General features: G+C 51.0%; 2 protein-coding genes across 2 annotated transcripts; both read right to left on the bottom strand.

Annotated features, from left to right (window-relative positions):
• Positions 1 to 8,142: 8,142 nt before the first annotated feature.
• Kiss1 (KiSS-1 metastasis suppressor) lies at positions 8,143 to 10,236 on the bottom strand. Its single transcript, XM_051204057.1, has 2 exons — positions 10,128 to 10,236; positions 8,143 to 8,515 (listed from the first exon to the last, which is right to left on the bottom strand). Exons 1-2 carry the CDS (start codon positions 10,234 to 10,236, stop codon positions 8,217 to 8,219), a joined length of 408 nt encoding a protein of 135 aa, XP_051060014.1. The 3' UTR covers positions 8,143 to 8,216.
• Positions 10,237 to 14,537: 4,301 nt separating this feature from the next.
• Positions 14,538 to 23,398, bottom strand: Golt1a (golgi transport 1A). The gene is made up of 5 exons (XM_051203985.1): positions 23,277 to 23,398; positions 16,943 to 17,034; positions 16,100 to 16,278; positions 15,461 to 15,524; positions 14,538 to 14,862 (listed from the first exon to the last, which is right to left on the bottom strand). Exons 1-5 carry the CDS (start codon positions 23,299 to 23,301, stop codon positions 14,824 to 14,826), a joined length of 399 nt encoding a protein of 132 aa, XP_051059942.1. The 5' UTR covers positions 23,302 to 23,398; the 3' UTR covers positions 14,538 to 14,823.
• Positions 23,399 to 23,621: the final 223 nt, after the last annotated feature.

Raw genomic sequence — 23,621 nt, 5'->3', positions numbered from 1 at the left:
ATGCTGAGGACAGGGTTGAGACACATGACAGGGTGGCTCCTGGCTTTGGTTCTGCAAGAAGGAGCATGGATGCCTGGAGCCGTGTGATTGTCCTGGGGCCCTCGCTGGTCATAGGTTAGGAGGTTCTGCAGGTGGGAGGGGTTGAGCTGACTGAGGGCCTTCCAGCATTACAGCTGACCCTTTCTGTCCCTACTGGGCTCTCTGCCATTTCCATTGCTGGGGAGGAGGGAGTTTCAGGCAAGCCCTCTCTCCCTCTGGCATCTTGGATCATGGGACAGAGAGTGTTCAAGATCCTTATCGAGTCATCTCCCAGGCCCTTAGTTCAGGGGTCTAATTCTTCTCATAGACTACCCATGATGCCATTTCTAGGACCCAGCTGTATTACATCGCCTCAAGGTCAAGGTTAAGGAAACGGAGCAGAGCAGGGGCAGAGGAGAGGGTTTTCTTGGCCCACATTCTCTGCGCATGGGGTGGAGTGGATGTGAGAAGCAAGCAGCAGAAGCACAAATCTAGCTGAATCCAGCATTCCCAGTGTTCAGAAGCCGCAGTCAATACATCCAGGACTGGGCACGGGCCTTTGACATCCAGGGAATCTCTCTCGAGACAGTGATGTCAAGGGTTGGTCTTAATTTAGTTTCCAATCCCATCCACCTCCATGATAATGATACAGTAGTTTAGATGGGGGCCATGGTGGCTTGGGAAGACTGGGGTGGAGGGAGGGAAGGCTGAGTGCTAGCAAAAATCTTGTTTGTGGTTTTGAAAGGGACAAGGATTCTCTCCTGGCCATGAAGTGTGTAATAGGACAGGGTGCCCAGGGTGTTAAGTCAGTGGTGGAGAGAGGACTCATCCAGTGTAGTGTTTGGGAGTCAAACATCTCCGGGCCATCTCTGTTTCAGTTTGTAAATAGCAAATGGATACAGAGGAAAATGGAAAACAGACTTGACTTCCTCCCTGTACCCTCCTCCATGCCCCTGCCAACGATCTGCTTTGTTTCCCATCCTTGCAAGGACCCAGCTGGCTCTTGAGAAATTTTCAATCAGAGAGCTGATGCTGGACTCTGCAGGGATGAGCAACCAGGGCCTTGAGAGAGAAAAGCCCAGAATAGAGTTGAAAAGCCACCCAGGGCTGCCTTGTGTGGGTGGACTCGAGGATGATTACTCAGAGCCCCAGGAAAGGTGTTGCTGTTGGAACAGAACCTTGGGGCTGGGCTGGAGGAGAGCCCTGTGTCCTAATCTATTCATTGTGGGGACCTTGGTGGGTTCAGGGTTTAGCCATGGGGTTGGGATCATCCTAACCTGAGACCTGGTGAAGCCATGACTCACAGAAACTGAAGGTAATTCTCACAGCCCTCAGGAGCTGCAGGGGTTGTGGAGGAGAAGGTTGGCAAGGGAACAGGGAATGGTGGGAAAGCCAAGTGAAGGGTTCCTGGGGCAAAGAACATTCTGTGTAATGGAGCCTGACACTGCATCCCGGCACAGGAAAGCTAGAAACACAAACTCTTCCCAACTTCCATTGGGGATCTTTGGTATTGAGTAAGCCAGGGGCAGGGGGGTTACAGAGGAGGATGTGGCAGAGAGAGGGCTCATCAGTGTCCACACAGAGACTGGTGGGCGATACAGGGGGGATCTGTAGGAGATGCTGGGGGTGTGAGCTGAGCTTCACCAAGCAGGAAGCTCGCTAGGGAAAGAATAGAAAAAACTGCTCCATTGGAGAACCAGCAGCATTCTCCAATCTGTTCTTACTGTTAGCCCTGATCCCCAAGGACCATAGCTCCCCCACCCCAAAACACACACCCCTCCCTTCCCTGGCCATTCTGCCCTGCTTGGTCACTGGGCGTTGAACATTGTTGGTCACTGAATGTTGTTATATGCATCCTGACATTTCTCAATGTTAATTTTCATGAGTTTTAATTGCTCTCTCACAGTAGAAGAGCCTTTCTTTTTTTTTCTTTTCTTTTTTTTTTCTTTTTCATATTCCACCCTCCAAGTTTTGGCAAGACAAACTCTTGTGGGTTTTGTTGTTGAAGACAGAGTCTCTCTATGTAGTCCTGGCTGCCCTGGAACTCACTCTATAGACTGGCCTCGAACTCACAGAGATCTGCCTGCCTCTGCCTTCCGAGTGCTGGGATTGAAGGCGTGCACCACTGTTCTGGGTCGGATCGTGTTTTCCTCCTGTGTATTACGGTTACCTCTGTGGCGTATGCTTTTCCTGTCCTCCACTGATGTCTCTTTGGGTCTCATGACCCTGTGAGATCTGCCGGATTCTCCAAAGCCCTTTGCACCTGGCCCCACACCTGGCCTCTGGACTGCTGAGTCACGAGGGGCTTTTCTTTGCTGCTGTCCCTGTTGCTTGGGGATTTCTTCAGTTTCCATTCTCGCCTAGGGCTGGCAGAGGCTCTCAGAGCTTCTTGAAAAGGGAGAAATAAATGTTTCTAGGCCTGGAGAGTCAAAACATCTCACCGCCTGTGCTTACTCTAGGCAGTCTGGTTGCAAACTGAATTTTACCATGATCTGGATGCGCTATAGGCACACACACACAGACACACACAGACACAGACACATGCAGAAACACACACACATACACAGACACACACAACACACATACACCAAGCCTGCAGACTATACTTCTCTTTTGAAATCTTTCTGGAGTCAGTTTTCTTTTTATATCTTTTTAAAAATTTATTTACCTTTATTATATATGCATTGGTGTTTGCCTTCATGCATGAAGATGTCAGACCTCCTGGAACTGGAATTACTGGCAGTTGTGAGCTGGGAATTGAACTCCGGTCCTCTGGAAGAGCAGTCAGTGCTCTTAACCACTGAGCCATCTCTGCAGCCCCCTAGTTTTCTTTCCTTTCTCCTTTCTCCTCCCAGAACTAAAAGGATTTTGTAGCTTCTGCTTTTCTCAGATCTTTATATTTTATTTCCTGGTTTCTTTTTGTTCATCTTTCCCAGCATTCCTTAACTGTATGTTCTAACTCTTTTTTTTTTTTTTTTAATTTTGCTGTAAGGTGTTTAACTTTCCAAGTTTTCGGTCTGCCTTTTCTTACTTTTATTCCATCTATATTTTTATAGATGAGAAATTTTCCTCTTACCTCTTCCCTAGTAAGACATTGATTGTAGAACAATTTTAAATGCCATCTCTGATAGGAAAAGTTTTGTTGCACAAAAATGGGAATATACTTAATACTACTGAGCTACTACCCACTTAACTCATGATTATGATGGTAAATTTCATGTTTTAATTGGACATTTAAAATGTCCTTGGCTGGGTATGGTGGTGCACACCTTTAATTCCAGTACTGAGAAGGCAGAGGCCGGTGAACCTCTGTGAGTTCAAGGCCAGTTGGGTCTAAAAACTGAGTTCCAGCCAGGGCTATGTAGAGAGGTTCTGTCTCAAAATAAATTAGATAAAAAATAATAAACAAATACATGAGAAGAAAGAAAAAAGAAAATGTCCTTTGCACTTTGTGCGTTGTCCATTTTCTCCGTTTGCTTTCCTGGGGTCCTCTGCCTCCTTATCTCTCTACTCATACAGTTAGCGCCAGGCAGGTAGAAGGGTCTGGAAACTGCACTAACAATGCTCACACCTGGCTGTGCCCACAGCTGGTCTCTGCGCTGCCATTGTCTGGGGCACTCTCCAATATGGCAGGTCTGTTCCCTGGACTTGTATCTCCTGTCCAGAGACATAAACCTTGCTGCTTGCTTGGGTCCCTGGAGCAGAGAGAGAACAGGAATTCAGGCAGTACAGGAATTCAGGTGTTACCGAAGCATCCACACAGCCCCTCCCCACAGCCAGTTTCTACCTGCCCAGACAGGGCTCTCCCCAGTCTCATGCAGCCCTCAGGAGAGGAAGCTCTGTGTTCCAGGGAAGGTTCCTAGCTAGCAGGAAAGGCTGGGCGTGTTGGCTGGATGTGAGCGGAAGGGTACCACACTAAGGAGGTGTGATGTCTGGATACCGAATTTTCAGCCAACCTCCTGTTTGCAGCCAAGTTTCCCCTAACACCTCCCATCCAGAGATGCAGCTCTGGGTCCTGGGTTCAAGAGTCTGGAGTGCTTCTTGGCTTTGTAGTAGCAGCTTCCTTTGCTCCGCCCCTTCCACCGGATGTAGTTTCCAGCCTCAAAATCTTGACATTGTTTCCCTTCTTTGTAAATGTGTGGTAATTACCTTTGTTATTTTGTTGCATGTGTGTGGGGAGGGGGTTGAGTGCTAGCATGCATGCTTACCTGTGGAGGTCAGAGGTCAGCCAGTGGGAGGCTTTACTCTCCTACCAAGTAGGTCTCTGGAATAGAACTCAGGTTGTTAGATTTGGAAGCAAGTGCCTTAGCCCACTGAGACATCTCTGTTTTTTTGTTTGTTTGCTTGTTTTGTTTTGTTTTTTGCTTTGTCTTAATTACATTTATTTATTTCCCTTCTTAAACCTTCTCTCTGTCCTTGGGAGTTGTGGCGATTAATTCTTGTCCTGAACATGACTGGATTTAGGATCACCATGGAAACACACCTCTATGTGTCTATGAGGACATTTCCACAGTCTTTTAGCTGGGAAGTGAAGACTTGCTGTGAATGTGGGCTCCAGGCTGAAGTGAGCCGATGTGACAGCCGCTTCCAGTCTTTGCCATCCTGCCTTTCCCGCCTTCGAGGACTGTCTCATCCCAAACTGTGAGCCAAAAATAAACCCTTGCTCCTTGAGGTTCTTCCTGTCAACAAGTAACACTGCTCAGGCAAAGCGGCGAACACAAGGGCTTGCCCCCTCCCTGCCCCCCCCCACTCCTCCACTGGCTTTTGAAAGACTAAAACGAAAGGCCTAGAATGTGGACAAATCAGCAGGCACAAATGGCTTTTTACTTCTTGTGATGGGATGTGCTAAAGGGATAGTGGCTTACTACGTCAGACCGATACTAAGGAAATCTCAAGAAAGCACAGCCTGAGGTGATGACCGTAACTACTCCCATCCCACAAGAGAAGCCAGCAAGGAGCCAGGTTGGGCTCTGACATCTTTGAAGAGGAAAGATGGGAAACAGAAGCAGTTGGGAGAGAGAGCACACTAGCTCTTTGGACTTGATGTCCTTAGCCTTCTTGTGACCATACACGAGCCCAGGCAAGCTGCTGACAGAGAGAGGGCCTACATGGCAAAAGGCAGGTGTGAGGTGCTCCTGTCCTGAGGACCAGGAGTCTCATCTGTGGTGTCACTCTGGCTCCTGGGTCTGCATCCTAAGGCAAATGCTTGGGCAGACAGGAGTGGGGTGGAGGGTGTTGGGTGGGGGCTGGAGAAGGAGAGACTATAGGAAGACCACCTTGAGTGCAGATAGAAGGTGGACATGTGGGAATATGTCTTCCTCTTGACTGTATGCCTTTTCAGGAACAACATGTGGGCACATTTCACCTACCTCTCTGAGCCTGTTTTCTGTTTTGTGAGTGCAGCTTGTAATTCCCATCTCATATGCTATTGTGAGAACAGAATGAGGTACCCTTTGCTTGACAAACTATAGGTACTCAACATTGCTTGTGAGCATATTAAGCATGATGCTAGGGGCCAAAATCTCCCTGTTCCCCTCCTACCCCTGGCTTTCCCCCTCAGGGATGGGAGGACCACCCAAGAAGGGTGGAGCCTGGACGAGTCACCCCCCACAATGAAGGATGCTCTGCCCTCTAGATGCCTTGCCCTAGGGAATTAGGGTCAAGAGCCCCTATGCCTCTCTGCCTTCAAGTCTTTGAGCTCTGGAGAGGGCTCTGGCACCCTTGGGAGTGTGTTATAATTATACCCTTTGCATTTTCCTTCTGCTTTTGCTCTTCCTTCAATCTGGAGACCAGGTTGGCAGTTACGGTTGGAGTTACACAAACCCAAAGAGCTCTTGTGTCCCATAGAGACCCCAGCCTTTCCAGAGACACGAGGCTGAGAACTGGGAAGCCCAGAGTCTTGCAAGTATGCAGTGTCTCTCATCCACTCCAGTCCCACACAGAGAGAGGCCTGCTTTGCCACAGCAGAGAACATACCACACTGTCCTGGCTCTAAAGTGGCAACCCTCCTGTCTGCCCCAACAGCAAAGGGATGGGTAGAGGGAGTCACAGGAATTTCACAACAATTAGGCTAAGAGTGGAGTTCAGAGACCCATATAGGCTTAATTAGCTACAGGGCTCATCAGAAAAAAGGACTGGCTCCCAAGCTATCAGAGTGCCCTTCCCAACCAATAGCAACAATGTCATGATACTGACACACATGCTTCAGTGCGAACTCACAGCAGACCCTGGAGGGCAATTTCAAGGATAAAGATGGGGATGGGGGCAGGTTGTCATGTTCTCATGACAGCCTATTGTGTTGCCATAGCAACATAGCTCTGCCTCCATCCTGTGTAGTTCTGGTTTCTGTGATGGGCAGAACTCTGTGTCATTTCACAGCATGGGGGGGGGTAAGGAGACCCTATAATCCCCTGGAAAGTTAACTAGGGAACCCCAAGGCTGTCAGCTTAGGCTGACACGTCTTGTGGGCAGGAGGGTAGATTTCCTGGGGTTTCCTAATGACAAGCTCTCCTTTTTTCTACCCAAATTTGTATTCCCCAGCTATTGGGTTCCAGAGAGTTGACTGAGATGGGAACCCTTTCCTCTTAAAGAGGCTTGAAGGTGCAGCTGTGACTATTAGGCTCACTGTCACAGGCTTGTACCTGATGAGTCATTTATCATTCAGGTCCTCTGCATGCTACTATGAAGGCCAGAAGAAGGCATGCCCATGCTGGGATAGTCCCAAGCAAAGAGCTTCCTTGGGAGAGAAGGGTACTGTAGATGTCCCTTGTACCTCAAAGTCTTACAGAAGCCTGGAGGTGGGCTCAGGTGATAGTTAATCCTCTGCCAACAGGGCAGTGACTGGCACTACCTTCCAGACCATTCTGTCCAACTGACTGGCTACCAGGTGGAAATGAAGGGAAGGAATTTAATGGGTCTGTGTCCTACTCCACCGCAGTTCAAAGTGTGCAGCAAGGCTTCTACCAGCAAACAGGGGACATCTCAGAACTGTAGTTCTTGCCATTTGCTCTTGTTACCTCACTGGCAATAGGTCTTAAGTTTGTATGCTCTTAATTTTCCCTTTCCTAGCGCACACTTGATATTTAGTGTCTTTGTGTATAGTTTTGTATCAAGCCTAAATCTTTTCTTTAGACTAAAAGGGAAATTGTAGTGAGACATCCACCCTGTTGCAATGACCACGCCCATTGGAGCATTGGGGACGGGTGCTGGCGTGAGCGGGAGCCGGGGGTGGGGGAGGTGGGGGTGGGGGAGGTGGGGGGTGTCCCAGACCCCAGTTTGCTCTTGTACTTCCTGGTTGGAGACGGAGAGCATCCTTGGGACAGGAACCTGCGGCAGCCATCTGTTTCTGGTGTAAGTGATTTCTCCCTGAGTAAACATCCATCAGTCTATCATTTTCCAGGTTCTTATTTAGCTTGCTATACAGAACTAGGAGGACAGCTTCAGAACATTTTAGAGAAACTTGATCTCCGGCTTGGGAGCAGTGGGCACACCTTTAATCCCAGCACTTAAGAGGTAGAAGCAGCCTGTCTAGCTCCTAGTGAGTTCCAGGCCAGCCAGGGCTACATAGTGAAACTATCTTGAAACAAACAAAAAACTCCATTCTAATAGACAGGTATTTTTCAAAAAAGAGCAAAACTTGATCTTGCTGAAGTATCCAAGTGGTATCCAATTTGGGCACCTGTTTAGGTTTTAAATTTTTCAGCAATTCATTTTTTTGAAAATGTAAAGATTTAGTTTTAATTAGTGTATGTCTGTCTGTCTGAGTGTCTGTCCTTTCGTGGGTAGATGTCCAAGAGGCCAGAAGAGGGCTTTGGATCTGGAGTTACAGGTGGCTGTGTCCACTGAGTGTTGGGAGTTAAACTGGAATCTTCTAGAAGAGCCACAGGCGCTCTTAATAGCTGAGTCATCTCTCCCACCCCTTATTTTATTTTATTTTATATTTTCAAAGAATTGAGCTGCAACAGACTGGGGAGCAGCAGGGGCGTTCCTTAACTATTGGTGTCAAAAGCCCCGACTTTGGCACCAGCATCTTGAAATCAGCTAGGAGACAACTGAGAGAGGAGAGGACCTGACCCATGTCAGGGAGGAACTGCATGCAGTGAGACAGCAGCGTTACTTTATTGCCACAGTCCCGAAGTCCCCTGCCCCAGCCCTGCATGCTGGTGGACTGGGGCGGCAATCCCCCCACCGCCCTGCACTCAGCCCTGCGCTGCACGTGCTGCCCGCGCCGCCTGCCGCCTGCCATAGCGCAGGCCGAAGGAGTTCCAGTTGTAGGCTGACAGGTCCTTCTCCCGCTGCACCAGCACCGCTCCGCGGGGTGCCGGGATCAGGCGACTGCCAGGGGCGCACACCGGCCGCTGGCGCCCCGCGGAGCTCTCGACTGGTGGGCACGGGGAGGTCCGACGTGCTCGCAGTCCTGCAACCCCAGGTTTCCTCTCTGCGCACCGAGGGCCCTTTTCCCAGGCATTGATGAGTTCCTGGGGTCCTGGCCGCTGTCCTAGGACAGAGAGCACAAGCAAGTGAGGCTGAGGCGACAAGGCTTGCTTTGGACACCAGCTCCGACCTCCTGATGCTGGCCCTGGGTCCTCAACCCCAGAAGCTCGGCTCTGACGCCAGTGCGGAGCCAAAGCGCTATTTGGTTAGGGTGGTTGGGCTGTTTTCTCCTCCTTCCTTCAGTAGCTTTGCTTTCAAGTTCTTGCCAAAATTCTCCTAAAATAAACTTTATTAAATTGCCTCTCTGAAGAAGCAAACAGTTTGGAAATCAAGAAAACCTAAGTATGAAGGGGGACACCCTGCTCTGGCCCTCTTCTGGGCTCTTGGTCCCTCAGTTGAGTGTCTGTATCTGGAGTTTGGGTGGCTCAGGAACGCCTGGAATGTGGGGTGGGGTGGTAAGGGAGGGAAATCCATTTATCAGAATGCTTGTAACAGTCCTCTGCACATAGTAGGGCCTCAATAGGTGCTCATTAAATAAAAGCTAACGAAAAACTTGGCAAATCAAAAAAGTGGAGCCAAGGTCATCGTGTCCTCACACCTGCGACCACCAGACATCATCTACGTGGCTCTAACAGGTACAACTCCTCAGGCAGCTGTGATGCCTTTCCTGCCTGCTGGAGGCTAACAAGATCGGCTCTGAAAACACTTCACAGGCAAGGATCATTAAACTCCCCGCGCCCCTCCCCATCTCTCTTTGGCAGTAAAGCAGGGCAAGTAGCTCAGCGTACACAATAAGTCAAGTCAATTATAGCTGGTTAGTAGCAAAGAGGCCTGATGTGAGTGGGTGTTGGATGGCATTGAGCCTTGCTCCTCAATACCCTGGCACACTTTGGAGATGAGTGTGGATGTGGTCCAGGATTAATAATAACCACCTGGGAGGCCTCTGCTACCGTCACTGTGTGGGAGAGAAGACCTCAGTTCCTCACACTGTGTGGCCAGACAGAGCCAATAGCCGGAGTCCCTGGGTGGGGGTGGGGGTTATTCCTTGCCCTGGAATGACGACACCGTTGGTGAAGTGTCCGCGGCCCTGCCCCCTTTTGCTTTAGATGACATTCGCATGCCTAAGATCTGAGGTCCAGAGAGGCTGAGCAAGCTCTAATATGTACAGAAATCAGATGACCAGCAGCCATACCCTTGGGGTCCCCTGGCACCTGCTGGGATTGGTCAGCATTTGGCTGAATAACTTTGGGGAACACTTGGCCTCTCTGGACTTTAGTTTTCCCAGCTCATCAGTTCCCCCAGTGAACTCCTAAGGTTGACAGGCATTAAGGTCTGTGTGTTGAGGTTTTTGTTTTTCATTTGTATGTTTTTCAATCATCCTTAAGGGATCTGAGGTCATGAATAAAAATAACTCACACATTCAGCTCCTTCCCAGCATCCATACAGAGAAGTGGTTGGTATAGAACAATAGAACAGAGAACACAGCAGGAGATGATCACAAAGGGGCTGGGGTGAATAGGCCCCCTGCCCCCAGATGAGCCTTCTGTGCTCCCGGCACCCAGCTGTCCATCAAGTCCAGTAATTAAACTCATGTCAGTAGCCTGGCTACAGTCTGGAAAGCATGGTAAGTAAGTCACATGTGCAATGACTCGCGTGCCCCCTTTTCCTGGGCCTACCTGTGGGTTCAGGGTTTGCCTTCGCCACAGGTGCCACCTTCACCAGTGGCTCCCCAAAGGTGGCGGCACAGAGGAGAAGCAGCAACTGCCAAGACGCCCATGCAGTCATTCTGGCGGCAGGAGGCACGTCCACGATGTGTCCAGAGGCTGAGCGAGACAGAGGCCAGAAAGAGTAGGTCAGAGTGAGTACCAGGCTCCATACCAGAACCTTGGTCAAAGAGAGAGCCTGGGGGAGAGGAGAAAGTCCTGTGACCAGAGTCGACCTGCGGAGGGATACGTCCGCCCGAAACAAGTCCGCGCACGGGGAGCAGGACTGAAGGATGGAGGAGGGAAGAGAACAAAAAGGAAGGGCCAGGCTTGGTGGAAGGCGTGAGGGGCTTTTCTGGACAATTGTGGGGTTGTGGGGCATGGATTTGCTGGAGAGGGATGCAGGAGAGTAAGTTGCAGTGCATGGGAGTGGTCAGGGAAGGGGAGGTAGATGAGGTCAACGGAGTGTGCTCTGAGGCTCAGCTGTTCTCCTGGGAGCCTGGGACCAAGCCCTTCTTCTCCTCTTTGTGCTGGGTTCTGTACACACTTTCCTCAATCTGGCCCTGTCCCTCCTGCTATAATAGAAACACACTTCCTTATCTCTTCCAGGAAAAAAAAAAAGGAAGAAAAAGGCAATCATCTTGCACATTCTCAAAGCTCTCCGCAGCTTTGGAGACCATCATCAAACTGCTTTATTGCCTATGATTCAGGACAGGAAGAGCCTTTCTCTCATCTAGCTGCTTCCATTCTCACGGGCTCTGGGAGCTTGTCAACTAAACTGGCCTCATCAGTTTGACTGCTGAGCTAGGAGCTGTGTACCCTGACCCTCATCTAGCCACTCTGCCTTTCTCCAGCTCCAAGGCCAATTTCCCTTCGAAAAAGTCGTCAAGCACTTTGAAACTGTGCAACGAATGGGATTAAGGACAAAGTGCCCAGGAGGCTGGTGGTACAGTTGCATCTAGATTCTGTCTGAGGACAGGAGTGGGGTTGGTCATTTTGACCGACTGGTAGGACTGGGTTCTCAGCACCATGCACCCCCTCAATCCAACTGCAGACTTGCGCATGTGGAGGATAAGAACCCTAACTTGAGGCAGAGATTGTTCAACAGTTAAGAGCACTGACTGCTCTTCCAGAGGACCCTGGTTCAATTCCCAGCAACCAAAAGGCAGCTCACAACTGTCTATAACTCCAAGATCTGACACCTTCACACAGACATACATGCAGGCAAAGCACCAATGCAAATAAATTATTTTTTTTTTAAAAAAAATCTTGCTTTTTCCTCATCCCACCAGTCATGAGTAGGCCACACCCATCTCCAGGCACCATTGATTAGCCTGGCCACCAGGTGCCTGCTCAGATGGCTACTAAGATGAGCAGACTAAAAGACAGATACATTTTGCAGCTGCCTTAAGTCCTGAATAGAATATGGAGTAGAGACCAAATCCACTAGGCAGAGCCTTGGTTATCAGGGCCAGTATAAGGCACTGCTGGAAACTATCTGCAGACTAGGACTGTGCTAGGTGCTGGGATGCTGAGGATGCTGAGGATGCTGAGGATGCTGAGGATGCTGACACAGGGTACTCCTGATCTCAATCCAGTGTAAGAAGTTGATGCATAGCCAGCTTAGATTAGTAGCTCATTTCAAAATCACACCAGACACATGTTAAAGTGTAGGGGATGGCAGCTGAGAAGCCCATCCTGGAGGGCCCAGGCTGGTGGTATCATCTGATCAAATGTGCACCAGATGAAGAGGGCTCGCAGAAGCCACTCACCTCAGGGGATCTGCCTGGGCTGGAATGGCAGTCAGGGCTGGACATGGGGGCTGCTGGATACAAAGCTAGATTTCCTGTGGAGAGAAAGCCATCCCAGGTTCTATCCCAAAGGGGAGGGGGGAAGGCAGGACTATATCGGCACGCTCTCAAGATGGTGTCTCCTGGCTTCTCTGGGCAGAGCAGGGTGGTAAGTGAGGGAGATTGGTGACCCTGATGTCTGCCTCCCTGTCCCTGTAATACTCTACCCCATCATGGACAGCACAGTGCTTCTCCTGTGTAGCATGCAAGGACTCTGCCTGCCCCTAACACAGCCACACACACACACACACACACACACACACAGAGACACACACACAGAGACACACACACATACACATACCATGCACATACCCCAAATACATACTACACATATCCCCCATTCACTATACACATGCCACACACACGCCACACATACAGACACCCCAGGCCCTGATAACTCTTAATTAACTGCTTCGCCTACAGGGCATGTGATGTATACGGTAAAACTGAACTGTTTGAAAATCGAAAAGAACACACACCACACACAGCTCAGGCCAGTGTATTCAGCCAGGCATCCCAGGATAACTCGGCTAGCCTGGCAATCAGGAGCAATCAGTGGCCCTTGCTTTCAGCTTACCTGATGCTTCAGGTGGCCTGGGTCAGGGCATAGCCCCAGGTGCTGTCAGCGGCATACCTACCTTGCCTGGGTTCTGGCTTGAGGGCTGGAGGGCAAAGAGCCACTCGGATGGTTGGAACAAACCGAGAGAAGCCACTGGCTCCTGGGCTTACTCCCTCTGGCTCCCTGATCTCAGCTTCTTTTATGAAGTCTAGGTGGGTGACGTCTCCAGGCACGGTCCCACCTCTGCCCTCCCAGACCCTCCCCGGGATTCCACACCCTGCCACTGGCTTCCACCTCCTGGCTTTATGTCTGGAGCCAGCAACTTCCTCGCCCCCAGAAACCATCCAAGGCTGCTCTCACGATCTCACTAATTTTTCCATCATCTCCATCCTCTTCACAGCCCCTCCCTTGTGGCTGGAGACTCATTCTGCCCCCAAACAATGAAGAGAAAGTGCCTGGGAAGTGCGTCAACGTCTTGTCCCTCTCTGCCAACACACACACACACACACACGCACACGCACACGCACACACTCTCACACACACACTCACACACACACACTCACACACACACTCACACACACACACACACTCACACACACACACACACACTCACACACACACACGTGAATAGGAGGCACAGGCTGAAGGAGGAGAGGAAGGGCACAGCCTGACCCAGAGGCTTCCTGAACCCACATGCTGCCTTCTCAGAAAGAAAGCCAGGTCAGATCAGCCTCCATCAGGCTGGCTCTTGGGCTGTGAATTGAGCGTGGGGGCAGGGCTGTGGGGGGGGTCTCTCCTCCTTTCCTCCTTAATTACGGGGCCCCTGCATGTAACACAACATGGTCAGGTGTGCTGGGCAGTTATATAAGCAGTTGGGTATAAGGAGGGAAAATAAAGCTCATCATAGCATATTGTACATGAAATTCTGCCTCCCGGGTGGTTGAGGCAGAAGGATGATTAAGTTTGAAGCCAGACTGGGACATACAGAGAGTCTCAGGCCAGGCTGGGACACATCCCCAGCACTTGGGAACCATCGGCAGGGTGTCCATGAGCTTGCAGAAGCCTGTTCTACATAGTGAGACCTTGCCACCTCTCAGTGATTACAATACTACTACAAAAGGAAGGTACTGTTTTGTGCTTGGTGTTGCTGAACTGGCCTTGAGAAAGTAGATGCAGAGAGTAGGGAGCCCTCGGCCCTGAAGGGAAGGGGCAGCTTCCTCGTTGGTAACCCTGGCACCTACCCCACTGCTAGGCAAATGGAGGAAGGGGGAGAAAGGGGCTCCTCCCCTCCACCCCCTTCCTTCCCTTAAGGGTTTTGCTCTTGTTGTTTCTTTATTTTATTTTAGACAGGCTCTGGCTGCAGCCTTGGCTGGCCTTGAACTCACAGAGATCTGTTTGATTCTGCTTCCCAAGTACTGGAATTAAAAGATGGCCACCATAGCCTGTCCTTTTAAGCCAGTATGGTGATTAAGCTAGTATGCTCACGAGTTCCAGGCTAACCTAAGACCTTGTCTCAGAAAAACAAAACAAAGAAAAACTCTTTGACCATGAAATGTCGGGCTGTGCAGAACAAGGACAAGCTCCTCTGTGGGTTTGGGTTCTCTGAAGGCAATGGCACCATCCATCTCCATACAGAAAGTGGATTCTGCACCAACCCTACCTGTTATGCTCCGTGTAGAGTGGTCCCCTCACAGCTGAGATTCTTGTCCCCATCATGGCTGAGAATCTCTTCCTGATGCTGTGTGGGGTCAGTGCCCATAGTTTGTCTAAGGTTAATTGAGGCTTAGAACCATAGCAACCCCTTCAGGATGTTAAATACCAACATGAAAAATACATCAAGGACAGGGTCTGACTCTCACGGATTGCACCTACAGCTCGCAGGATCGGGGTGGAAGGTGGTGTTGCAAGCCCACCCTAGGGCTGGGGTGGATATCCTGGACTGGAGACATCAACCCCGAATCTCAGACACGTTCAACAGCTTGGGGATTTAATCTTCACTCCCCTGCATAAATTCAGGTTGGGAATGTTGGTTTCAGCCTCAGCTGGGTATCAGGGCCAGGATCTCAACTCCTGGCCGCCTCTTGAGAGAACTTGGGGGCTTAAGATCAGTCACTTGGCTCCGTCTTTCTTCTGGACTTGGGGATGCCCATGTGGGATGGGAAGTCAGTCAGTGCTGGGGAGGGGGCTCATGAAGATAACCCCCATGCCCCTTCCAGCCCCTCCACCAACGATCCGAGTTCAAGGAGCGCATCTCCGCGGTTCAGACCATTGAGCTGGAGCCTTGAAACTTCTGCGACAGCTGTGGGAGCCAAGAATCATTATTCCAGACAAAGAGTGGGACGCGGATTCAATATCGAGGCTATTACCCAGCTGGCCTTGAGATGGGGGAGGGGGCTATGCTGCACTACACCTGGAGAGTGGGGGGGGCACAGCTGCCAGGCGCCCCAAGATGTGGGTTCTGGCCCCCTTCCTGGGTGTACCAGTGTTTGCCTGTCAGGTACTTCAGAGGTGGGCGTGGGCCCAGAACAGGCTCTGCTCCCTGCTTTACTTGATGTCAGCAAGTGTCGTAAATGCCCGTGGCCCAGACTCAACCATGTGTCCCAGAAATACTTGTTGTCTGGGTCACCTAGAGTTATCATCATTTCTTTGTCTGGGCAGCTGTTAATGGCTGCCCCTCTCCACCCACACCTTAGCCACTCCAGCCTACAGAGCCCTCGCTTTTGATCTAAGCACATGGAGAAGGGAGCGGGGAGGGGCGGATGGTGAAGCTGGGGTGGGTGTGTCTCAGATAGTGGGGTGGTGTGTGTGTGTGGGGGGGTCTGCTGCAGTACTTTAACGGGTTCCCTGTGACCTCCCAATACAGATAGCACCGCCAACCCCCCGGCTCATGTCCTCACCGTGCTCAGGAAAGGGATGTTAGAAGCGCTGCCCAGGAATCCAAAGGCCACAGGGAAGAAGCCCCTAGGAATAGAAGAGAGGATGGGGTCAGGGGTGGCCCAGGAGGGGACGGGGGAGACAGCAAGGCTGACATGTCCCTGCTCAAAGGCTCAGACTTTGGCTCCTGGGACAGCGGCCACTGGGCCCTGGGGACAGACGTGCCCTGGGCTCTGTGGAGAGAAGTAGTGGAGTAAAGTAATGAGAATTGTCGGTTGGGCTTGGGTCTCTCGCGGTCACATCGCGGCTGTGCCTCTTACTGACAGGTCCTCACTCCTCTGAGCCCGTGGCCAGTGTTCAGTCATGCTTAGCAGTACTGGCACCTGCGATGGAGGGCTTCCCACAATGCCAAGCGCAAAGGGCACACTTCTTGTGAGTTACTGATGCCCTCTTTGCTAGATGGGGTGGGGGACATCTGCGCTAGTGGCTGAGCCTCTGGCATGGATGGCGGCTGGAGGTTGTGTCCATGTGGGCCCAGCATTCCCTGCGGAGGCTGCCCCAAGTGTCCTCCATGAGTGGGGAGATGAGAGATTTGAATCTTGGCCTGGGCACTTCTTCCTAACCCAGAGTGCACTGGGGCTGAGGGGGGGGGTGATACTCACTTGAAGAGGCTAACAAATCCATAGGCCTCCAGGAGCATACCCAGCAGGGGCCATCGCAACAACACCATGGCCACACCCCCCAGGAAGAAGCTGGTCCCCTTGAGCTTGTGTCGTTGGAAGAAGAAGGAAAATGTCCTCCTTAGGCCGATGATGAGGGAGAGGCCGGTCACGAACAGCAGCTGTAGGCCCAGGGAAGCGAGGACAGAGAGAGCGAGCTCCACCCCAGTTCCCCAGTTTCAAGCTCTTCCCAGGTAGGCTGCTGTGGAGTGGGACCCTCCCCCTTTACAGCCAAGAAGTTGGTACCCAAAGTCCCTAAGGGGACCCCACTATGTGGTTCTGCCAGAGCCTTCAGCAAGGTTCCTAGTGGTCCCTTTATGGGGGCCCAGGCTCCCACAGGATTGAAGTCTTTCTTCTAGTATGTTCCGTGTCCCACCCACGCCTCCATCATGCATTTTCTTTTGGCATTCCAACCACCTGTGAGGGCTTTACCCTTCAGTTCCTTCCCAGCTGTCTTTCATCCACTCCTTCCTCTCAGCCCTGGTATCATACGAAGTGTTTATCTTACTCTGGCTTTCCCCATAGCTACCCTGGAGGTGCCGGGTAGAACCTTATCTTTGAATGCAGGGATTCAATGGTGGGGATGGGGTCTAATTCACCACAGGGACACCAGGACCTCACCTGGAGCTTGGTGTAATCATCTCGGGTTTTCCATGCCCACAGATCCCGCTGTCGTCCCCCCTGCCCCTCCCCCACTCATCTACCCTGAATGGTTATGATCTGAATGAACTTGGGGCTGACCCTCCTGGGCCATCCAGGATAGGTACTTAGTGCTGGGGGACTCACATTTCCAAAAGCCAGGAGTACGGAGTCAAAGTACAGGAGTATCCCAAAGAGGATGAAGAAGGTACCGAAGCCGGTGATGCCCACACCGATCTCTGCAAGAAGCAAAGAGACCCAGCTTTCCTTCCTTCCGCACGGCGCAGGTCAGGGGTTCTGTGTAGGCTCTCAGGGGAAGGCTGGCCAGGGGAAGGAAGATAGGCAGGAGCTGTTGGGCTCCTGGGAAGCTTTGCCCTCACATTTTGTCAATGCTGCTCATCTCTGCACCTACAGCACATTGTCTTCAGGGCTGAGCCTGGGCTGGACACAATAACCTTTCTATTCTTCCTTACAGCTGAGTGCTCCAGGGCAGCACCCAGTGAGGAGACAGAAATGGCTGAAAACTCAAGACCGTGAGCTCCAGGTCCTGGCTGGCTCCCGGACCCGTGTATCCTCTCCTCTCTCCTCAGCCCCCAGTGCTGACCTGCCACAGGGGACTGGGAAAATAGAAGCCATCGGTTAGCAACACACTCAGCCATCCTGCGGCAGCGGCCTAAGTACCTCCCCACCCCTGGCCTCCCCTAACTTCAGCTCAGTAGAGTCATTGGTTCACAGTGTTGACCGCCACTAACAGTGTTCCCACTCATTAACAATGTCCCACAGGCATCCTCAAAGATAGGGGAGTTAACAGAACCAATGAGCAGCGGCGGAAGTATATATGGGACTTGTTTGGTCAAGGGCTAGCCTCTGGGCATGTGACGTGTACTTCTGACCCTTCCCTCAGAAATAATAGATAGCACAAGGGCTCTTTGGCCTGGTGTCCTTCTCATCTCATGGAGACTTTGACTCTGCCACTGTGACAGACAACAAATGACCGTTCACTATGCTACCTTTAAAAACTAAAAACTAAATTAAAAATTGGGCTGGAAAGTTGGCTCAGAAATTAAGAGCACAGGCTGTTCTTTCAGAAGACCAGGTTCAATGCCCAGCACCCACATGGCAGCTCACAGCTGTCTGTAACTCCAGTTAACTCCAGTTCCAGGGGACCCGACACCCTCACACAGACACACATGCAGGCAAAACACCAATGCACATAAAATAAACATAGAGGAAATGAAACATAAAAAGTTACTTCTGTTTGAAGTGCCATTAAACACACACACACACACAGGCACACACAGGCACACATGCACACACACACCCTTTGAGATCCTGCTTTCAAAGATGAGCATGTCAGTACAGGTCAGTAATATGCAAGCACTTGGGAAGCAGAGGCAGGAGGATGGAGAGTCCATATCGTCCTTGACTATTTTAGATCATATGGGCTATAGGGCACCTGTCTCAACAAACAAATGAAAATAGCCTTCTTCCAGACCTTCTGGTTTATATCCTGACGTGTGATTTCTGAGCCACATGGTAATTCCCCTCTCTGATATTTGAGAAGCTACAGAGCTGTTTTCCAGAGCAGCCAGTTCCTTTCCCTGTCCCCAGGGCATGAGGTGTCCCACATCCTTGGCAAAACTTGTTTAAAAAATATTATTTTTAGTTTCATTCCTACTTATGTGTAAGTATGTGTGTCTGTGTGATGTATGGTTGTATGTCATGTGTGGGGGAGTCTGCAGAGGCCAGAAAAAGGCTGTCGGGTACCCTGGAGCTGGAGTTTCAGGCCATTATGAGCCCTCTGGGCTGGGGCTGGCACATGGGTCCTCTGGAAGAGCAGTGAGCACTCTCATCTACTGAGCCGAGGTTGGTCTTGAACTTGTAATCTTCCCTCCTTAGCCTTCTGCATAGCTGGGACTGTGGATGCTCACCCCCATCCCTGGCATGTTTTAAGTTTGCATACTTGTTACAAAATAATATATACAATGTTATAAAAATATATCAGCAGGGTGTGGTGGCACACACCTTTAATCCCAGCACTCAGGAGGCAGAGGCAGATGGATCTCTGAATTACATACAGCCTGGCCTACAGAGTGAGTTCCAGGACAGCCAGGGCTACTTAGAGAGACTCTGCCTGAGAGCAGCCACAACCACAACAAAAGTCTGTTATTTCCTTACACTGGCCAGAAAAGTATACATCATGACTCCAGTCTCATGAGATACCCTTCTGCCATGTGGACACATGATCTGACCGTGGTTTTGCTATTTGTTTTGTACTATTAAAATATCTGTATACCAGCCCTGTGTACCTTAAGAATGGAGTCAAATAAGTTTCTCAGGTTTGATTTGTGTTGATGTCATTAGAGGTAGTCAGGACCACTCTGAGTCCCTGACAAGATTCTGAGAACCGATATGAGGAACGCTTTGTGTTGAGGATCCCGAGACCATGGAAAAGTCCGAAATGATCCACCGGCACAGGCACATGAGAATTCATGCCCTTCTCAGTGTGAGTGGCTGCATCCCCGGCGCAGGAGGCTGAGGCAGCAGGGTTGTGAGTTCAAGGTCAGCGTGGGCTACAGAGTGAACACTGACACAGGACAAAATGGTGGTGCATGCTGCAACCCAGCCTCAAGAGACAAAGGCAGGAGAATTTCTGCAGGTCTGACGCCAGCCTGAACTACATACAGAGGGAAACTCTGTCTCCAAAAACCTAAACCAAGGGACCAATCAACCCAACACTCTGTCTTCTCATATACACGTAACAATTGCTTTGGAGCTTGTGAGGTTTAATGTTGCTGTGTAGCCCAGGAGAGTCCTCCTGCCTCAGCCTCCCCAATGCTGGCATCACAGGTGTCCCCCATTGAGCGAGCTCATTTTCCTTATTCTCTAATAGTGGTTTGTGCCATGATCACTTTCTGGCTTCATATTGGTGCAGTTCCAGAATTTTCCTCTTCCGGGACCATCCTTTTTTTTTAATAGGACACATTTAGTTAGTTGCTTCCAGCGTTCAGCATCACACACGTGCTCATGGACAAGTGTCAGGAAGTTTGGTTCTCAAAACAACCCCGTCGTTTGCTTCTACTGTTGTTGGGTGATTCAATCAAATTTGGGGAGTGGGGGGGGCTTGCATCTGAAGTTCCTTTCAGGATAGCAGCCAGGATAGAGAAGGAGGTGGTTTTGGGTGGGTATGTCATAGAGATACACAGATCCACAGGAATGACAGAAGTGCTTGCAGGTGATGGTCCCGTGATCCAGACAGAGGTCCAAGTGCGCCCCCTGCTGCACAAGTTACAAAGCAGAAAGCGAGGAATAAGGGAAACTTGAGAATGGCCTGGCTGGCTCCAGGCCACTGCCAAACAAGGGTAGAGACCTCCCCGGCTTCAGAATGCCCAGTTTTGGCTTTCCCTATGTTGAGTGTCATCTTGTGTCTGAGTTCCAACTCTCCAGCGTCGGGTCCCTAGGTCCTGAAGTGTCCCAAACTATTGCTGGGAGGAGCCCCCAGCCTGCAGCCCTTGGGGACAGCCCAGAGCCAGGTGACCAGGGCATAGCTTTTTAGGATGCATCAGGCAAAGCCCTTTTTGCTGCAGGGCATGGCATTGTCACCTGGAGCAGGTGGATAGGTCTCTTTGGCTCAAGCATGTGTAAGAAATGATATAGTAATCGTTTCTCCAACTCATGTGATCTTCTTGTGTCAGCCTGGAGCCGTTTTCTCTTTTACAATCACAATGTACCAGCATTTCTAAGTACTCTACTAAGACACTTTTGTCCTCACATACTTGCCAGTAGGTGTCACCCTGAACTATTTGGAGTGTCCTTCCGTCACCCTTCAGCTAGACAAGATACAGATGTCAAAACAGAAAATGAACACATATATTTTTTCTGTTGTCTGGATCCCACTCAAACTGTACACATGTGTGCCTGTAAAGGCATCCATAGGAAAAGAACACAGCCCACCAACACATGCCATCTTCAGTGCGCCTGTCTGGGATACTTCCGCAATCGGTACTCAACATGACTTTGATCTACGCAAGATTCAGGCCAGTTATTTTGTCCCTTCATAGGGTGAGTCTAAGACTTTCTCACGACAGAGTTCACTGGCAGAGCCACTTGCCAGATGTTAGCGTGCACACCTACAGCAGCCTGGGGGCAAACCTACTTCTAGCCTGACCACCACTAATGATGCACCTTTACCCTTCAGGTGACACACTGGTGCTTCTACCCCATGGGAATGGCCTTGTCTCATCTTGTCTAGCCATGGAGCACTCTGTCCACCCACCTTGAGTACCCCTTCATGTTCTGCCAAATGACCTTCAGGCAGAACTGTTGGAGAGAAAGAAGAGGGGTTGGCAATAGTGATGGGTAGCTAGCTGATGCTCATGCCAGAGTGGGCAGAGTGCACATCTTAACTCCACATAACCGTCTGTGAAAGGGCTGTGCTTAACTCCACTTCACAGAGGAGGTATGCCGCTTACCTCGGCCTTGAATACAGTTGAGACTCTGGAAAGTGACACTGACCACTTCTACATAAACTGTCCCTGCTTTGCCTTTAATAACTGCCAGTAACAAATCTCCAAGCAGGTGCCGGTCCTTGGCAGCGAGCACCCGGCCACTGGTTGAAGTCTCCTCTCTTGGCTCCCAGGATGCTCTCTGATTGTCTTCCTGCTGGCTAGCTGTCTCCCCCTTCCAGTACCTCTGCCACACCCCTCCTCCTTTGCCAGCACCTACTTCCTTTCTTTTACGGTTTGGCTCGCTCAGGGTTTGGGCCCAGCTCCTGTCTGTCCTCACTCTGTTTTCCCATGCCTTCCTGTGTTTTTAAATGCTGCATGTGTACTGACAATGTCTACATTTATCTCTCTCGCCCAGGACTTGCGAGATCCCACTGCTTGCTTGGCTGTTGGCTTGGCTTTCCCTCTGGCAGGCTGCACGCCACTGGTCCCAAGCTGTGATCAGCCTTCCTTTCTTTATCCTGCACCTCCTGTGGAAGTGTCCCCACTGCCACTGTCTGCCAAGTCACGTGAGACGCCTGCCACCCTCCTGTCTCACATCTCAGGCGGCTGCTTCCAGAACAGAAGCGTCCAAGAACTGCCACGCTCCTCCCTGGCGCCCCAGCCACCCTCTTCTCTATCCTGGATCCCCTCCAACACCCCCTGCACAGCCTCCATTAGTCTCTTCGAATCTGGCTCCCGCTTCCAGTCCACTGCGTGGGTACCGGGGAGGTATCCTTGACTCTTCATCCCTTCATACCTCACATCCCATCTCCCAGCAAATTCCTCCAAACAGTCACACAGGACTGCTTCCCATCTGCACTGCCCATGTCCTGACTCCTGCCTTCTTTCACCTCCAAAGGCCTCCTCATTGCTATCCTACCCCCTACAGTCTATTCTTGAGAATTCCAGCAAACAGAGTGCGCTCCTAAACTGCAAAGAGGTCAGACCTCTCACACGCAGCACCCTCTCCGCTTTCCCATGCATACAGGGCTCCACCGTGGGCTGCCTTTGCGGGACTTCCCTTACCCGAGCTCTCCCTTCAACCTGTTCTCAGCTGCACCAACCTCTTCGTTGGGCCTCCACTCCACGGGACGTAATGCTTCGGGATCTTTATGCTGGGTGTTCCCTCTTCCTGGAACACTCTCCTGCAGACAGTTGCATAGCCTACCCTCTGGCTTCCTGTAGTCATCGGCATTAGGGCCTTTTCCAGCAAAGCCTTCCCTGGCCGATGGAAATGAACACATACACACACACACACACACACACACACACACACACACACACACACACACGGGCGCGTCAAACCCCAGGCCCCTTCACTCTGTTTTGCTTTAGGCTGGCAGGGGGTACCTATTACTATCTTATCTGCTACAGTCACTTTTTCCAGAGCTGATGGCCTGCCTTGTCTTGCTAGAAGGGAAACAGGAGGCATGCCTGTCTTAGCATTTTGCTCTGTGTTGGCACAGTGGTTGGTACACCGCAGACAGTTATCATGGGGCCACTGAGGAGAAATTAGGAGAACGTTGGCCCAGAGACTAAGCAACTCACCCAGTGAAACCAACAGCTCTGTCCTCCCCATGATTAACTCATTCTTCCCAGGCGAGGGGCTGCCACCTCCCTTCTCCCCTAAAGAAGTAGGGGTGTTTGGAGTGAGGCTATAAACCCAGGGCCACAGGGCACCTTGAGGGTTTGGGGAGATGTCTGAATGGGCAGAGGCACCATTGTTTCCAGAACTATGGATGAGAGGGGCTCAGCCTGCCTTGTGAACTTGCCTCTGATGGCCCAAGAGCCTGGGCTGGCCCCACCCTCTACAAGGCAGAGGTCACAGTAGTCCTGAGCCTGCTGCTTCAAGGATGCCAACAGAGCAGCTTCCAACTGCTGGTTCCAGAGGTCACACTTGTAGGTCCCAGCGGAAGAGCACGTGTTCACTCATCTTACCAGGGACCCCCTCTATAGCTCACATACCCCTGCACCCCGACCGTCAGTCCACTCACTCTGCCACTCGGTGATGGAGATCATGCTTCAGTCCACTGGGGGGCCTTCCTCATCAGCTGGCTAGTAGTGAGGCCAGCGAACCGATCCTGGGCATGTTCCCGGGAAGTTGACCCTTGGCAACAGTGAAGGAGCTTCTGGTAAATCATTAACTCCCGCCCTTCCAGTTCCCCACGAATGGCTACTTAAAGATACAGGCCTGTTGGGAAAGTAACGTTCATAAGGCCCTTTCTGGCTCACCTCCTCCGAACAGTTTGGACTGGGTATGGAAAGGCAAGGGTCTAGGCACTCCTGGGGTTTCTCACCTGTTTTGGTAGAGAGTATGGGAAGAAATGGAATGCCTCACA

Source organism: Phodopus roborovskii, unplaced genomic scaffold (assembly GCF_943737965.1).
Source record: "Phodopus roborovskii unplaced genomic scaffold, PHOROB, whole genome shotgun sequence".
In the NCBI taxonomy this organism is placed as follows: domain Eukaryota; kingdom Metazoa; phylum Chordata; class Mammalia; order Rodentia; family Cricetidae; genus Phodopus; species Phodopus roborovskii.
This window is presented reverse-complemented; position numbering and strand designations above follow the sequence as displayed.